This window comes from Eriocheir sinensis, chromosome 45 (genome assembly GCF_024679095.1).
Source record: "Eriocheir sinensis breed Jianghai 21 chromosome 45, ASM2467909v1, whole genome shotgun sequence".
Lineage (NCBI taxonomy): Eukaryota > Metazoa > Arthropoda > Malacostraca > Decapoda > Varunidae > Eriocheir > Eriocheir sinensis.
The window spans coordinates 10,648,513-10,664,188 of record NC_066553.1 but is presented as its reverse complement, the minus strand read 5'-3'; the positions used below and the strand labels follow the sequence as shown (position 1 = coordinate 10,664,188).

Genomic DNA, 15,676 nt, shown 5'->3' with positions numbered 1-15,676 from the left:
TCATCCTATAAAAGGTGAGGTTCACTAAACTGTCAATAGGATAGATTGGGATGGCATTTGTGGCTGCAAATCCATGAAGGAGCTTCTCCGGAAAGGTCGTGAAATTGACAGAACGTAGGGAACAAGCCACCCATACCGCCAGGTGACCTGCAACCTCTCTATAAGTTGAACCTTCAGGACAGACCACTGTCACAAACACTGGTAGTGTGAAAAAGGAGTAGTGAAATCCGGAGAACCTCCTGTGGAAAAGGTGATTTAGGGACGACGTGACGATAGGAGCAACTCTCTAGAGCTTTAGAAGCATCTGACTGGGTTAGCACCACTAACTCCTGATACTCCGTTTTTCTACAGTACTATAAAAAAAAATCCTGTCACCAAGTTGTGAAATCACCGTTGTAACAAATCTCACTGAAATATATAAATCCGGCATAAATAGTTAAAGTAATTCCAGCATTAATAAACATAAAATTAAAAAGACAAAGTTCCACCTACCCTCCGACCGGAGCGAACGTGGATGACTAACATCTTTGATGTCAAAAATGATTCCCGTAACGGTTAACAGTGGCATGTCAAGGAAAAGGTAAGTATGTCAGACTGGTCTGCATACTTCCAAAGCTGACAGTTATTTACATGCTGGTTACAATAAAAGTTAGGGACAGCATCTGCTCAAGTGTAGTTAAGTCTGTCTGTGCAGAGAAAAATGTATGTTTCAAGCAGAAGCACGTGAGGTTCAAGGTTAAAAAGTACCTATCCCTATGTTAGTCTACACCCTCGATTATTACGGTCCCAAACAACTAAGGAGACTGACTGCCCTGCATCAACACAGCATGAAAAAGTAAATAGTGAGCAGGAGTGAAAAGTATTACTCAAGCACTCCCCTCTCGCATGAAAAAAAAGATGCAGTCAAAAGCTCAGGAACCAAACTTAAATTAGTAATTGCGAGGACGCAGGTTATAGTCGTATGTTGGAAAGATAGACAAAGCATCGTCAGGCTGAGGCAAACAGGCGGTTCTCGCTGGTTCAACTAAAGTTGAATCAAGGACCTCAGGCTGGGCGTCTGTCTTTTTGAGGCGATCACTATGCACAATTTCATATGAATTAAAAATGAGATCATAAAGTTCAAACTTGTGACCACCTAATTGTCTAACTATCTGGCGTGGGCCCACGAATTTAGGGGACAACTTCGAATGTCTCTCTGGGACTCGAATCATAACAAAGTCACCAACTTTCAAGGAAACAGGGGCAGCACGCTTGTGTTGCTGCAAGCACATAGCCTCAGATATCGCCTGTAGTCTCTCTCTCTGACGTTTCTATGAATATCTGTGAAAACCTTGAGTTGAACCTTAGAATAATCATCTACATATTATATACAGGTTTTTTTACATTTTTTTTTGCATGTTTGCAGCTTCTTTGGAGGTGGATCTTCTGGTCGGTCGGTCAAGGCTTCTTTCCGGTAGTCCTGGATGTCGGCCCCAGCCGTTCTGGGCGCAGGCATAGTGGCGCCATCTATTTTGCATTGGCTCATGCTGGAGCTCATCTTGCTCATCTTTGATCTAGAATCTAGAGTCCTGGTTGATAGGTGGTCTTCTGGACAGCATGTGGGTAGTTTGCAGCTGGCGGGCGGCGGCTGAAAAATCCCAGCTTGGTGGCACCGGGCGGGGATTGAACTCGCGTCCTCCTGAACACGAGGCCGTTACTTTGACGACTCAGCCACCGCCTCCACTACTAAGCAGGTCATATGTGAGTCTCTTCTCAACCTCAAAAATTATGTAGTGGGGAGATTGTCCCGTTGACTCACAAACACGGCTGTTTATGCTTGCTGCAGCATATGCAAGCCAGTCCTCCAAGATATGTTGAAGTCCGCTAACGACCGGACGCAAGACATCTAAAATCTTCTTATTTGCGCGTTCAACAAGGCCGTTGCTGGCTGGGTGACAACTGACTGTAAAAGATTGTGTAATGCGAAACTGATGGCAGATTTCTGCTAAAAGTTGATTTCGAAACTCGGTTCCATTATCACTTAACAACACTAGGTGTGGAGTACAGACAAATGAGATGAGTTATTAGAGCATGAGCAATGGCCTTAGCAGATTTATCTTTCACTGGGGCTAAAACAACGAACCGAGACAAGTGATCTACACAAACTAAGAGGTACCTAGAGCCCTGGTGGCTGGCGGGAAGCTGTAGCAAGTCAATAGAAACTACATCTCAAGGCCGGTCATGGGGCGGGTATTCTAGGATCGGCGCAGGCCTAGGCACCGTTCCTTTATATTGGGCACACTTGACACACTTAGCCACATACGCGTCAATATTTACACGCATAGTTGGCCAAAAATAGACCGCTCTGGCCGCTGTTAATGTGCGCTCCCTCCCCGGGTGACCAGCAATGACCGCGTCATGAATTAAGTTCAGCACCACCGGTACATAACTCTCCGGTATCACAAACTGTGCGACAAATTCCTTTTTACGGGGCCAGTAGCGGCACAGGACACCGTCCTGTGACAAGAAAAATTGTGAAAAACACACAGGTAGTGGCGGGAGCCTTGTTTCGTCACCCGATTAAGAGCGTATATTACTCTACCCCAAACGTCATGTCGACGCTGGGCTGCTGCTAAATCCTTTGGACTGAAATTTTGAATTTCAGTAGGCGCTTCAGCCACTGAGCCAACAGGTACATTTCTAGACAGTGAATCCGCGACGACATTCGCGCGGCCAGGTAAATACTTAAAGGTTGGCCCAAACTCCTGGATGGTCAGGTACCACCGTGCGAGTCGACCGGTGAGGTTTCTACCCTTAAAAAGCTCGGTGACTGGCGCGTGGTCCGTAAAGACCGTGATAGGATAGCCAAGGATAATATCCCTAAAATGTTTAGGAGCCCAAACAACTGCTAAGGTTTCCTGATGGGTCACTGAATAGTTCGACTCAGCCTGGTTTAAATTACGACTTGCGTACGCAATAGCGCGATTTTTACCGCGAGCGTCCGGTTGCATCAAAACAGCACCAAGACCCAGGGCTGAGGCATCTGTATAAAGTGTAAAAGGGACGTTGTAGTCCGGGAATGCCAAGGCTGGAGCGTTGATTAACGTTGACTTCAAGTCTGTAAAACTCCTGTGTTGTGGGGCATTCCAATGAAAAGGTACCTCTTTCTTTAAAAGTTGCGTTAGAGGCGAAGCAATCTTGGCAAAACCTTATATGAAAGGCCTATAGTAGCCGGACAACCCAAGGAAAGACCGAACGTTCTCGACGGTTTGGGATTGCGGAAAATTCTTTATGGCCGATATTTTGTCGTCCATCGTGTGGATACCATCTCCATCAACAGTTTGGCCTAAAGAGGTGATTTTTGGCTTTAAAAATTCACATTTAGTCAGCTTGGCCTTAAGGCCAGCGCCTCTGAGTTTAAGCAGAAGTGCTTCTAGTTTAGCTAGGTGACTGGCGCTATCCTTGCTGCAGATGATTAAATCATCTAAATATGCATAGACTTCTTTGCCTATCATGTCTGAGAACAATGTGTTGATCATCCTCTGAAAAATAATGGGTGCGGTTTTGAGGCCGAATGGCATCCTTAACCATTCAAAATGACCGCTAGGGGTACTGAAGCCTGTAATCTCTCTGGATTCAGCTGCCATCGGCACCTGCCAGTACCCAATTAAAAGGTCCAGACTACTGAAAATAGTATTCCCTTGCCCCAGGGGCATTAACAGGTCACCTAAAACGGGCAGAGGGTACCTATCATCCTCAGTCACCTCATTTACTTTCCTAAAATCGATGACAGGCCTGAAACTTCAGTCCTTTTTAGGGACTAGAAACAAGGGCGCGTTCCACGGAGATCGGGAATGCTGAATAACACCCTGGTCCAACATATCTTTAACTTGTTCATCTACAGTCTGCCTTTGACTGTGTGGAAGTCTGTATGCAGGAATGTACACCGGTTTGGTGTCGGGTTTAACCCCAATTTTGCGCTCTGTCGTATCAGTCGCACATAGAGGCTCACCGGGCAGGGCAATGACATCACGATACTGATGTAAAAGCTTCAGAAACGGGCCCTTAAGCTCGGGATAATCGACCACTTTGACTAAAGAATCAATAGATGAGGCCTGACATGTGTCGCCGGCGGCGGGTTGACCCACCGCGCCGAAACAAAGGCGCTTCAACTCTGAAGGGTCTGGGGACACCTGTCCGTCAAACGCTAAAGCGCGACCCAAAATGACTCTATTTTTTAGTTTAACTGGACCGCCAGTGGCATTAACCACTAAAGCTACGGTCCTACCTCCCTCGCGTACCGTGTTAAGGGTGGACTCTATCGCTAGTGTGTTGACACGACTAGGCCCTTCTAGGCAGATGTCACAGCCTACGGTGGCGTTAGGGGCTGACACAGGGACGTGCATTGCGGTTCGTTGAGGAATTTCGTGATTCCTCACGACTATCGCATTGACATTTTTTCATCCCCTGCAAACATCAGGTGGTGTTGGTGGTTGATCATGAAGTGAGTTGGTGCCCGCGCCATGCACCGGCACCGCGGAAAGAGTCGGCACGGTATGCACTACCGACTTAGGAAAAACACTTTCCCGACCCTTGCTGGGTATTTCTTTTCTTTCCCAGGGAGAAGCGAGGCACACAGGTTGATCCATGGCTTTGAAACATCTCCCTTGAAACCTTACTGTATTACTATCTGGAAGTATTACCATGCGGTTAGACCTCAGTGACGACAACCGAAGAAGACCGTCAAACGGCAGAGAAAAGTTTGACGTCACATAAAAATCCAAACGCATGACAGGGGTGTTTCGTTCCAAACTCACTGGCAAACTCACCAACCCAAGGATGTTAAGCCTGTCGGCGGTAACACCGCAAAGGCTCAGGTCAGAGGGTCGTAGCTGGTAGCGGCCTCCCCGCGACGCGCGTTTTAAAGCTATGTACGTCTTTTCCGACTACACATTAACCGCAGCGCCGGTGTCGACCGCAAATGACACTTGTAGCGGACCCAGCTTGGCTTTAAGCGCCATAATTTCAAGCTGACTGCACGCGGCCACAGCTGATTCATACAAGCTACTATTTTCAGCCTGCACTGCAGTCTCAATTTCCTCTGGCCCCCGGGTTGCTACCCTGGGTCGTTTTGGGGGCGGCGCTCGGCTTCCCCCGACCCCTTCACGAACTTTCCTGCTCGCTCTTTCTTTAACTGTAGCACAGAGAAACACTCCTCTGTGGTGAGTCTACCAGTACCGTGGACAAAACAGGACTTGCCAGTGTTGTTGCCCTCGGCACGACTTTTCGAAGCGGCCGGGGTCTTCTGAGAAGCAGATTTGCCTGACATCGGCGAGCCTCCCCTCCCCCTTTTTGCCCTGCGATCCCGCTGACGTTGTATACAACAGTCAACCGTATGACCGTCGCGCTGACAATAAGAACAGTGGCGCTTAGGCTTTACGGTGGCGGACGCCACCACCGATGAGGACGCGCTAACATTAGCGGCCTTCTGGTCGACAGCGCCTACAGTGGGAACTGGCGCTCCGTCTTTCTCCTCAATTTTAGTTTTAAGCTTAAGCACGATGTCGTGCAGCTTGTCAGTGGGGCCGTAGGCTAGGGATAAAAAACCTTTTCGAAACTGGCCCTTGACGACATGAAAAATTCCAGAAATTTGAGTACTTTAGATAAAGACATATTCTCCTCCTCTGTCCAGCCACCAGCTTTCAAATATGAGCCTAAATCAGTAGACAACCTATAGGCGTCCACTTGTCCGGCAAAAATCCCTTTACTCTCCACAGCTGAAAGCAAATTGGTCACCGCTACATTCACGCCTTTGACGAGGCTGTGCCTAACATCTTCACCAAAAGACTCCAGAAAATGTGACCGAAACTGGTCATAATCTTTGGTTTGTTGCGGTTCCATAAACGCGCTGGTGTACATAAGAGCTGATGCTTCTGTTCCCGGCCTTAGTCTTGACCTAATGAAGGAGATTTTATCTCATAACATCCTCGCATTGCAGGATGAAGTCTCTCGCACTGTAATCCGGTTCATTGCCTGCGAAAGCTCTGACTGATGCCGTAGTCGGCAGAAGTTTAATAGTGTTAGTAGTCATTTTGGATTCTTGGTTAGTTAAGTTATTACCTTTGTTATCATACGGGTGGGAAAAAGAAGGAGGAGGAGGAGGAACTCTGTCATGAGTTGACCCACTCCTTAGGAGACGGAAATTGTCATCCCCGACGGTCCCTTCCGAATCCTGTACCAACTTCTGATATGCCTTGGTCAAAGTTTCTAACTCCGGGTCAGGTTGACCTGCCATTTAAAAAGAGAGAGAGAGAGAGCATAAGCTTATGTTGACCAAAATTGATATCAGTGAAGTGCGTGCGTACCTGCAAAAAACGGATCCAAATAAATCTCTGGGTCCCGACAATTTATCTCCTCACGTATTAAGAGAACGTAGCCAACAGCTAGAATTACCTATAACGTTAATGTTCAACAGGTATTAGGTATTAAAAGTGAGTTCTCTCTTGCTTCTGTTTCAATATTTAAGACACATCTGATAATGTGGTCGCTGCTACCACAGGCAAGCGTGCCTCTTGCGTGAAAAAGAGCCAATTTTACCCCGATCTTTAAAAAAGGAGATAAAAACAAGCCAGTAAATATCGTCCTATCAGCCTTACGTCTGTCCTAATTAAACTATTCGGAAAAAATAATCAGGGATAAAGTGATCACGTTCCTCGAAACAAATGATTTGATAACTGATAATCAGCACGGATTTCGTGGTAACCGATCTTGCCTCACCGACTTATTAACTTTCTTCAATGACGTATACTCCAACTGGGACACCCGAGCCCATTATGACATACTTTACCTAGACTTTCAGAAAGCGTTCGATAAAGTTCCCCACGTTAGGCTTATTACAAAACTGCGTTCCCACGGTATAAGTTACCATCTGTGCGCGTGGATTCATGACTGGCTCACAGATAGACAACAGCGTGTAGTTCTCAATGGTGAAGCATCCGATTGGCAACTCGTAACCAGTGGCGTGCCACAAAGATCAGTTCCGGGGACAACACTGTTCATTATTTACGTGAACGATTTAGAGACTGATATCCTGTCAAAAGTAGCCAAATTCGCCGACGACACCAAATTAGGAGGTACGGTAACGAACAGTAAAAATTGCGAGGATATTCAATGAGACTGAACAAGACTTGCCGATTGGAGCGACAAGTGGCAAATGTATTTCAACTTAGATAAATCTAAAGTAGGGGGCGCCCGTCGTCCCGTGGTAGTCTCCGCCTTGCGCTCCGGCGGGGTGCTAGGGCGTATAGGCTCGAGACCTCCCAGGTGGCATGGAAGTGGAAAGGTGGGCTCTCTCCGACATCCTCAGCCCCGTTGTTGAGCCTCCTCCTTGAAAGATTTGAGCATCTCTCTATCACCCGTCTGGGTAGTTGCGCAGCATGCACCGCCTTTCTCCCTTGGGGTATATCCACAACGAAATACCAAAAAAAAAAAAAAAAAAAAAAAAAAATGTAAAGTAATCCACATAGGTGGAAAGAACCCTAACTTTAAATATCAGATTCAAGCGATTCAAGCGATTCAAGCTCAGCCAAGTAGAACAAGAAAAAGATCTTGGTGTCATTATCAGTAACACTCTTAAAATGAGCGTTCAATGTACAGCGGCGAGTAAAAAAGCCAATATGATGTTAGCACTAATCTCAATTAACTTTGATTATAAATCACCCGAGTTTATGAAGAGATTATATTCAGTATTTGTAAGACCCCATCTAGAATACGCCGTCCAGTTCTGGTCACCGAGCTATATCAAAGATCAAATTTGCCTGAAAAGATAAAGAGACGAGCAACCAAACAAATTCCAGCGTTTCGTAGGTTGCCGTATGACGAGCGTTTAAAGCGTTTATATATGTTTTCCTTAAAAAAAGCGAAGGGTAAGAGGGGACTTAATCGAAGTGTTCAAAATCCTTAATAGATTCGAAAACATTAACCCAGAAAGTCTATTTCAGAGAGACCCCAACACAATAACACGCATCAACGGTATGAAGTTAAAGGGACACAGATGTAACACATTGGCGCACAAGAGTTATTTCAATAATAGAGTCGTCGATCACTGGAATAGACTCCCACCGTCAGAAGTTAGCGCACTTAGTATCAATAGCTTTAAGTCTTCGTTGGATAAGTACTTCAGGGATATAAGATTTTACTGACCCTTTTCGTATGTTTCAGGCACACTGCAGCACGGCGCCAACCTGACGACTTAATAATTTCCCCCACAGCATAGGTCATCAGTAGCGTAAGTTAAGGGTAGTAATTTCTTCTTATTTATCTCTTTACTGTAAAATTTTCATGTCCCTTTCTTCCTTAAAGGCACATGGTGTTCTCTTCTAACTATTTCCTGCCGGCACGTTGCCGGAGGGAGAGGTGGGTGGGGAGATGCCTTCATCTATTCTGTCCTGTCCTATAACAAGTAGATTACTAGTAGTAGCGGTAGTAAACAAACACCCTCGCCATAGACGGCCAGGTCTTCTGGTATATGTTTTTCCTATGTATATTCCTATGTATAAAACGGATTGGAAGAGGAGCTGCTGCGAGCAAGGAATATGTATTACATAAAGCCAATTTAAATGAAAACAGATATGGAAACAGGTCACCAAAAGATTAACTCAACTTCATTATGCTACAACTAGGTAAACTAGGTGTATAAATTCGTTTGCATCAGCTCCATTACTTACCGGAAGCCACCACATGAGGCGATCCGCCAAAAAGTATCCAGCAATAGTTCCTCTGTTCGGTCGACACAACGCCTGGAATACAATGAAATGAGACTTCAGTACATCTGTATGGTAGCTCCTCTACAATATTTGCTTTTGTATCTGTCTCTCTGTCATTCACCTGTCTGCCTAACACACACACACACACACACACACACACACACACACACACACACACACACACACATTTTAAGGAAAAGTTGGATGATTTTAAGGAAAAGTTGGATAAGAGAGGATATAGAGATGGGACAGCGCGAGCGTAGCCCTTTTCCCGTATGTCACAACTAGGTAAACAACTAGGTAATTTTTCTTTTTATTATTATTAATTTTTTTTTTTTTACGTCGCTGCCTATTGCGCCGGTAGGCATCTTCCCGGTGGGGCCTGATGGTCGGCCCAAGGCTTCTTCCCGGTGGGGCCTGATGGTCGGTCCAGCCCGCTTGGACGGCTTCCTCTAGAGTCCGGGTTGATGGGTGGTCTTCAGGACAGCATGTGGGTAGTTTTAAGCCACTCGGTGGTGACTGAAAAGTCTGAGGTGGTAGCGTGGGGACTCGAACACGTGTCGTCCATCACGCGGTGAATGTGGGCCCAGTACGCTACCAGTTCAGCCACCGCCTACCCAATACACACACACACACACACACACACACACACACACACACACGTAGGCGGTGGTTGAGTGGTAGCGTGCTGGGCCCACATTCACCGCATGATGGACGACGCGGATTGGAATCCCCACGCTACCACCTCGGATTTTTCAGTCACCGCCGAGTGGCTTAAAACTACCCACATGCTGTCCTGAAGACCACCCATCAACCCGGATTCTAGAGGAAATCGTCCAAGAGAATCATGAAGGAATTCCGGTTGGCAGCATGAGCCAAGAGAAGATGGCGCCACTATAAACACTTGCCTGCGCCATGACGGTCTGGAGCCGACTACCATCTAGGCCCCTCAAGAGAGCCTACTGGCGCTACGGCGTACACGTAAAAACACACACACACACACACACACACACACACACACAGGTAACAGTAACTAAAGAAGATATATATGAAATAATGGAGGAGCTGGAAGAGAGGAAAGCAATAGGACCGGATGAGGTCTTATTTTGAAAGAATGCAGAAGTCAGTTGATCGGACCGGTATATGATATCATAAAGTGCTCAATATCAACTGGTAGAGTACCGAAGGAATGGCGAAGGGCTGACGTGGCCCCTATATATAAAAGCGGGAAAAAGGAAGAACCTGTGAACTATAGACCAGTATAGTTTGCAAAATGTGTGAAAAAGTGATAAAGAAACAATGGACAAAATTTCTAGAACACAATATAATTACAGAAAATAGTATGGCTTTAGACAAGGACGTTCATGTGTAACAAACTTATTAAGCTTTTACTCGAGAGTGACGGTGTAGCGGTAGCCTAGACCGCTTCGTGAAAGCCAAGCATTACTGCTTGTGTGCTTTCGGCCGCCGAACGAAGCTGTGAGGTACGCCGATGTAAGCCCGCTAGGGCAAGCCTTTTTGGTTAATAGAAACTACCATTAACCAGTGGTAACTCCATTGACGAACAAATTTATTTTCGAGAATATACATGGTTTTGTGAAAGGCGAATTCGTATGTACAGGAGTTGACATACATTATTATTTACAGTTATGATATATAGGTGTTTTTATACATATGAGTAACTTTCTTATAATTTTAGTAATGACTAGGTATATGTACATATGTGATGTAGTGACTTGATATGATGAGATATGGAGAATGAGAAATGGTGCGTGTGAATATGAAGGCAGACTGAAGAAAAGATTCAGGGAGAGGAGAGGCTTAAGAGAAAACGGAGAGTTGAAGGGTAGGCTAAAGAACTGAGGGTTGAGAGAACGAGAAAGAAAATGGTGTGCGTTAATGGGTCACTACATAACTCCCCCCCTAGTGACGAGGGAGGAGGAACGTTACACGCTTCTTCTTGCAGCTCTGGACATTCTCTTTAGGCGCAGGACGAGGGGACACTGACACGGTGTTGGTTGCTGTAGAATCCGGCCGTAGGAGGTACGCGGGCTTCACCCGGTCAATAGCGATGACGTCTGACTTGCCGTGGCGGTCATTGGTAACGTGTTTACGCGTCCTCCTGGTGACAGCGAACGGGCCGTCATATGGCTGTCGTAGAGGCTTTTTCGCGGCGTCCACCCATACGAACACGTGTGTGCAGGTGTCGAGGTCCTGGCTCACGAACGTCTTGGAGGGTGATGTACGTGGCGGCACTGGTTGGAGTCTCTGCATGGCGTCCTTGAGGCTCCTGGCGTAGTCCTGGATGTCGCAGGGAGGGCCAGGAGTGGGCGAGAGAACCTCTCCTGGAAGGCGGAGAGTGGTGCCGTACAGAAGCTCTGCGGAGGAGTGGCCAAAGTCTTCCTTAAGAGACGTCCGTATGCCGAGGAGGGCTAGGGGCAGAGTCGTGGTCCAGTCGCTGCGGTCTTGAACTGTTGCTGCCAACGAGGCCTTGAGTTGGCGGTGGAAACGTTCGACAAGGCCATTGGACTGAGGATGGTAGCTGGCAGTCCTGATGCGCTTAATCCCCAGGATCGACATGACCTTGTCCCACAGGCTCGACTCGAACTGGCTTCCACGGTCGGATGTGAGGCTGAGAGGCGTACCGAAGCGCGACACCCAGGTGTTGACGAAGGCTCTGGCGATGGTGTCCGTTGTTATGTCTTCGACCGGGATAGCTTCGGTCCAGCGTGTGAATCTATCAACGCAGGTGAGGAAATACTTGTAGCCGTTGGAGTGTGTGAGTGGGCCAACGAGGTCGACGTGGACGTGTTCGAGTCTGGAGGATCGGAGCGTGAACGCTGCTGGAGGCGAGACGGTGTGGCGCGTTACCTTGGAAGCCTGGCACTGGACGCAGGTGCGGGTCCAGTCTCAGACGTCCTTGTTGATCCCCGTCCATATGAAGCGCGAGGACATTATCCGTTGTGACGCTCGGATCCCGGGGTGAGAGAGGTCGTGCAGCTGGCGGAAGAGTGGGTGCCGGTGGTTCTTCGGCAGGTAGGGCCGAATGGTGGCGGTAGATGCGTCAGCGTACAGGTACACGTTGGTCCCGGGGAGCTCGACTCGCCTCATCGACAGTGCGGGGTTGTCCTTTAATTGCTGCAGCTCGGCGTCGTCGACTTGGTCTGCAGCAACAGCGGCATAATCGATGACGGAGGAGGATGTTGCAGAGATGTTACGGGAGAGAGCGTCGGCGGGGATGTTGTCTTCGCCTTTGACGTACCGGATGTCTGTCGTGAACTGAGAGATGAAGTCTATGTGGTGCAGCTGCCTGGGAGAGTAGGTAGACTTGTTGTTGATGAAGGTTGTTGCAAGAGGCTTTTGGTCGGTGTAAATGTGAAATTCTCGGCCTTCGACGAATTATCTGAAGCGCTTGACAGCCTTGTAGATGGCGAGAAGTTCTTTGTCGAAGATGCTGTGCTTCTTTTCGCCGTTGTTGAGTTTCTGTGAGAAGAATGCAATGGGTCTCCTGGCTCCGCTTACGTGCTGCTGCAAGACTCCACCAACGCCGGTGTCTGAGGCATCCGTGGAGATTGAAGTAGTGGCGTCTGGAGTAGGAAAGCTGAGTGTGGTAACAGCCTTCAGTGCCTCCTTGGCTTTGAGAAAGGCGTCGTCAGCTTCGGGAGTCCAGGCGAGTGTGACGGACTGGCCTCTCTTGCAGGGCTTGATCATGGAGTAAAGTGGCTGAAAGATGAGCGCGCAGCGTGGAATGAAACGGTTGTAGTAGTTGATCATCCCGAGGAACTGCTTGAGCTGGCGCTGAGTTCTTGGCTTCGGAAACTGTTGAATGGCGTCGCAACGGGAAGAGATGGGAGTGATGCCTGAAGGAGAGACGGTGTGGCCGAGGAAATCGACGGAGGAAGCACCGAACTCTGATTTGTCGACGCTGATCTGGATACCGTAGTCCTGGAGACGGGTGAAAACTTGCTCTAGATGTTGGCGGTGTGTGTCAGCGTCAGGACTGGCGATGAGGACGTCGTCGATGTGGGCGAGGCAGAATGTCAGTCCTCGCAGCACTTCGTCCATGAACCTCTGGAAGGTTTGGGCAGAGTTTTTGAGGCCAAAGGGCATCCGTACGTATTCGTACACGCCGAAAGGTGTAATGATGACTGTCTTCGGGATGTCCGCTGGGTTGACTGGGATCTGGTGGAAGGCTTTGATGAGGTCGATCCTGGAGAAGATGGTGGAGCCAGCAAGCTGTGAGGAGAACTCCTGAATATTCGGCACCGGATAGCGATCCATGACGGTGCGCGAGTTGAGGGCTCTGTAGTTACCGCATGGTCGTATGTCACCGTTCTTCTTGGGAACGACGTGGAGAGCAGACGACCAGTTGCTAGAGCTGGGGCGGATAATACCTTGGCGCATCAGAGACTCGAACTCGGCCTTGGCTTGTTGGTAGCGTTCTGGAGCTAAGCGGCGAGCCTTGGCGTATGTTGGTGGTCCGGTCGTCTCGATGTAGTGCGTGACGTGGTGCTTCACAGGCATGTTGGCTGTGTGTGGCTGCGTCAGCGTCGGGAAGGACTTAAGGATAGACGCAAACCGGTTGCCTGCGCTGATGGTGGAGATGTGGGTGCTTTCGCCTGCTGCTGCTCTAGTCCTGGTTGAGATGGATGTCAGTGGATCCAGGAGCTTGCGACTCTTGATGTCGATCAAGAGATTGTAGTGTGTCAAGAAATCGGCGCCCAGGATTGGTTGCGACACTGTTGCCACTCAGAAGGTCCACTCGAACGACCTGCGAAGGTTGAGGTTGAGCTGGAGCGTCTGTTTCCTGAAGACAGGGATCCCCGTGCCGTTAGCAGCGTAGAGGCGGGCGATGGTTGGCAAGGACCTCTGGCTTGGTGTGGCGGGGAGGACGCTGACTTCGGCTCCAGTGTCGATGAGGAAGTTGGTGCGGGAGAGTGGATCGAAGATGTGGAACAGCTTCGAGGTGTGTTGGCGGACGCCGGGGCTGTTGTGGCGGACCCTGGAAGCTGCAGGGAGATGTGCACTTCCTGGCATCCTTGCCGAACCTCCTGTGGTAGTAGCAGACGCCGGGGCTGTGTGTGGGGCTACTACTGGAGGTGGAGTGGCGGCGGGGTGACGAGGAGTGGTGTTGTGACGAGGACTGGTGGTGTGGTGACGAGGAGTGGCTGTGCGGTGACGAGGAGTGGCTGTGCGGTGACGAGGAGTGGCTGTGTGGTGACGAGGAGTGGCTGTGTGGTGACGAGGAGTGGCTGTGTGGTGACGAGGAGTGGCTGTGTGGTGACGAGGAGTGGCTGTGTGGTGACGAGGAGTGGCTGTGTGGTGACGAGGAGTGGCTGTGTGGTGACGAGGAGTGGCTGTGTGGTGACGAGAACTGGCGTCGTTGGCTCCTGATGTCCTCCCTGAGCGTGCTGACCTCTGTTCGTAGCTTGGCGATAAGAGCCGTGAGCTGGTGGGTCAGACTGTCGCTGGTGACAGTGGGGGCATGGAGGCTGGCCACGCCCTGCGCAGCGTCGGCGTCGGACACCTTGGAGGGGCACGTTAGGGCAGGGTCGGTGTCGGATGTGGAGGCCATGGCCGCGTCTAGAGGCGCTGGCAGTGTAGCCAGGGGCCGCGGCGGCTGAAGGCCGAGAGTCGCGTCAGGCATCCCGGAGGTGTAACGGAGCACAGCACTGAGCGGTAAACTACGTCGGGGAAGCAGTGACTACCGACGGGGAGCACTGCCGGAAGGGGTGTCACTTACACACACACTCACTCACTTATGGCTTGTTTCCTGCCATGGGCGTCACTGCACATGCATGCACACATGGCACGTCACTGAGCACTGCTGGGTATAGGGGCGACGCTGCACCCGATGTCCGCGGAGCAGGTAGAAGCGCTGATGGTAGGCGGGGGCCACTACGGCGGGAGTGCCGCCTCAGGAACACCAACGGTAGTGTCGATGTTGCGGGAGTAGAAAGGCGCAGGCGGGGGAAGCTGGGGACAGCAACGGCAGGAGGCTGGTGTGCTGGGCTGGCGAAGGAGGGAGGCAGCTGGGGGAGGTGTGTGCGGCAGGCAGAGGCTGCTGCACTGAGGTGAGTTACCCGTAGGAGCGGGTGGCTGGGCTGGGTGGGGTGAGGGAGCCGTAGGCGCGGCGTCGGAATGGCTGGCTGGGCTGGGCTGAGCTAGAAGTGGCGAGGTACAACTGCGAGTAAGGCTACACCTTCGTGGGGGCTGGGCTGCTTACTGAGTCCTTGGGGTGGGCCGATGCGAAGTGGGGCGGGCGAGGGCAGGAACTTGCCGGCGGCGGGAGAGCCTCAGGTCACGTTGGGAGGGCAGGAGGCAGAGTGCGACCTGCTGCGGGCCGGTGGATCCTCCAGCGGCGGTAGCTTGGACTGCGACGTACCAAGCATGGCCAGTATCGACGGCGGCACGGGCGTCGGCGTCAGCAGAGTTTAAAAGAATCGAGGTGTACCTCGTTAGTAGGTTCCAGAGGTCACCAATTGTAGCGGTAGCCTAGACCGCTACGTGAAAGCCAAGCATAACTGCTTGTGTGCTTTTGGCCGCCGAACGAAGCTGTGAGGTACGCCGATGTAAGCCCGCTAGGGCAAGCCTTTTTGGTTAAAAGAAACTACTATTAACCAATGGTTATTCCGTTGACGAACAAATTTATTTTCGAGAATATACATGCTTTTGTGAAAGGTGAATTCGTATGTACAGGAGTTGACATACATTATTATTTACAATTATGATATATAGGTGTTTTTATACATATGAGTAACTTTCTTATAATTTTAGTAATGACTAGGTATATGTACATATGTGATGTAGTGACTTGATATGATGAAATTTGGAGAATGAGAAATGGTGCGTGTGGATATGAAGGCAGACTGAAGAAAAGATTCAGGGAGAGGAGAGGCTTAAGAGAAAACGGAGAGTTGAAGGGTAGGCTA

The 15,676-nt window shown here is 49.6% G+C and overlaps 1 protein-coding gene across 1 annotated transcript in view; it reads right to left on the bottom strand.

The window, feature by feature from the left end:
• The window catches only part of LOC126980796 (sodium/myo-inositol cotransporter-like), a 170,099-nt gene extending 158,775 nt beyond the window's left edge, over positions 1-11,324 (bottom strand). The window contains exons 1-3 of the mRNA XM_050831081.1: positions 11,116-11,324; positions 10,695-10,866; positions 8,706-8,777 (exon numbers count right to left, since the gene is read on the bottom strand). Coding sequence (XP_050687038.1) covers positions 8,706-8,777; positions 10,695-10,866; positions 11,116-11,324 — 453 coding nt within the window. The remainder of the gene's footprint in view (positions 1-8,705; positions 8,778-10,694; positions 10,867-11,115) is intronic.
• Positions 11,325-15,676: the final 4,352 nt, after the last annotated feature.